The sequence below is a fragment of the Aplysia californica genome, unplaced genomic scaffold (genome assembly GCF_000002075.1).
Source record: "Aplysia californica isolate F4 #8 unplaced genomic scaffold, AplCal3.0 scaffold00056, whole genome shotgun sequence".
Taxonomy (NCBI): Eukaryota; Metazoa; Mollusca; class Gastropoda; order Aplysiida; family Aplysiidae; genus Aplysia; species Aplysia californica.
The window spans coordinates 1,322,263-1,324,743 of record NW_004797326.1 but is presented as its reverse complement, the minus strand read 5'-3'; the positions used below and the strand labels follow the sequence as shown (position 1 = coordinate 1,324,743).

The following is a 2,481-nucleotide window of genomic DNA, read 5'->3' as shown; positions in this document are numbered from 1 at the left end:
CCCCCCACAATCATTATATTGTTATCATTGTTTCATCACCAACATTTTTCTACCATTTCAGGCATTCGAATCAACACCACAAACCCTTCTGCGACTCGAACCCGCGCCTTGAGAACCTTCGACCAGGCGCTCGGCATGTCCGACTTCAGCGTGATGGACATGAGCTTGAAGATGCTGGCCTCTGCCCACCCCCTGCATGGACGCTGTGCCACTGTCCGAGAACAGAGTGACGTCATAGTGTTTTTGGCCAGTGCCCAGGCCAGCTTCGTCACTGGCCAGCACATCTATGTTGATGGGGGAATCTGCCTGCATATGGGAACACCCACTCCAAAGATGGAATAGAACCGTAGAGCAGCTGCTGTTGTTTGTTGTTGTTTGTTGTTGTTGTTGTTGTTTTTGTTTTTGTTGCTGCTGCTGCTGTTGTTGTTGTTGTTGTTGCTTTTTGTTGTTGATGATTATTCTGTTTGTTTGTATGTATGTTTGTTTGTTGCTGTTGTTGTTATTGTTGTTGTTATTGTTGTTGTTGTTGTTGTTGTTGTTGTTGTTGTTGTTATTGCTACCGTGGTGGTTGTTGTTTTCGACACGAGCAGATTCGTACCCAAAGACAAACTGAGGCCTGCAATACGAAAAAAGACCCGCTTTCCTTGAAGAAGGCGTCGTCCTACATCATGACAACGCACCTGTTCACAAGTCCAGAGTTGTGAACGAGCTTCTCGAGGGCTACTCGTAAGAATCTTAAGATCTCGCCTCATTTGTCTACCACCTCTTCCCAAAGGTGAAAGAAATGCTGCAAGGTAGGGGATTTGAGGACGAGGACCAGATTCAAGCTCACTGCTTATTGATCCCATAATCCACGAGGATCGTAGGGGCGCTGTATGATCATGTGCCTCCACTTTGTGCGGTTTTTTTTTTTTTGCGAGCTCCTGAGTTTGAGCAAAGGATTTCCCTGTCCGTTCCGCAATGTTGTCGGTCCACCTCTTTCTTTGCCTTCCTCTCTTTCTCCTCCCCTGCACAGATCCGTTGAGAATGGTCTTGGATAGGTCATACGATCTTGTTACATGACCATACCAATTAATTTTCCTTCGCTTCACAGTAGACAGCAAGTCTAAATAGTGGCTCATGCGTTTTTTTCACTCTACTGCGCATTTCCTCATTGTGATGTGGTCCCTGTATGAGATGCCAAAGAGTCATCATCAGCCAAGAAGGATCCACGCCAGAAGTCCATGCAAGAATTGCACAAACAACAGGGGCCATTACAAAACGTAGACCAACATGTAAAAAGATGGGAACATCTGCTCAGTCAGCTCCGAAATCAGACTACTCTATGCCCTCGTCATCTCCATCGTTCTCTTTCGCCCACCCTCTACCCTCAAATGTAAACAGCCAAAACAAACACACACACACACACACACACACACACACACACACACACTATCCACCCCTCTTCTCCGCTCTCACATCACTCTGCGTTCAGTATTCAGGCAGCGCCCAAAAATGCAGCAGAGCTACCTAGATAACGTTATAACGACAATCTCCAAAAGAAAACTGTACTGTGGTCATTTCCCTTCATCAACTTTAGCCCAAAGCGTAGTATGAAGTGAAATCGGTTATTTCTTGGAATTGATTCATTTTGTTCAACGTTTGTGCTTTCATGATGTGATTGGTCTCGATAGATTGAAATCAGAGTATTTGGTTGTACCAGTATCTTTGTGTATCTTGCCCTTCCTTTCACCCTTCCTCCGGAATACCTCTGCCCCCCCCTCGCATCTCTCTCTCTCTCTCTCTCTCTCTCTCTCTCTCTCTCTCTCTCTCTCTCTGTCTCTCTGTCTTTCTGTCTCTCTGTCTCTCTCTCTCTCCCCTCTCTCCCTCTCTCTATCTCCCCTCTCCCTTTCCCCATACTTCTCTTTTTCTCACCGTCCATTCTACCCCACCCCTTACCCATACACACACTTTCCCTCCTTCTACCTTCAACTTACTGTCAAAGAAGACTTGTAATTTGTAACCAGAGATTGGAAATTTTGAATCAATCTAGCTCAGTATATGTGACGTGTGTTGACAAAATGATACACTTCTCGGATTTCACCTTTATGGAAATTGATACATCAACTTGATAGGTGAAGTTTGTACAATTTGTGAGCATGGAATAGTAAAAGACACAGTAAACTTAAACAAAATGGCATCATGATATCAATTGAAAATCTATAAATCTGACCGCAGTGTTGATTTTCAGCCGATATATCCATTCTGGGATCGTGAGAAGTAACTCATTTTGTCAGCACATCTCACATATTGGAAAAGCGTGTAATGCCAACCTTATGTGTTTGCACATAATCTAAAAACAGAAATAAAAGACCAATGTTCAACATGTGCATGGCACATTAAGCAAGTCACTGTTGCAACTGCATGCAGTCAAGAATAATAAAAATGTGTTCTTTTTGTTACAGTGTCACTCGTCGTCCAGTCTGTACTGTAGCTATAACA

At 44.0% G+C, this 2,481-nt stretch overlaps 1 protein-coding gene across 1 annotated transcript in view; it reads left to right on the top strand.

The window, feature by feature from the left end:
* LOC101845152 (uncharacterized oxidoreductase TM_0325-like) overlaps nucleotides 1-402 on the top strand; it is a 1,547-nt gene extending 1,145 nt beyond the window's left edge. The window contains exon 2 of the mRNA XM_013079554.2: nucleotides 62-402. Within this exon, the coding sequence (XP_012935008.1) occupies nucleotides 62-342 (281 nt within the window). The 3' untranslated portion in view covers nucleotides 343-402. The remainder of the gene's footprint in view (nucleotides 1-61) is intronic.
* Nucleotides 403-2,481: the final 2,079 nt, after the last annotated feature.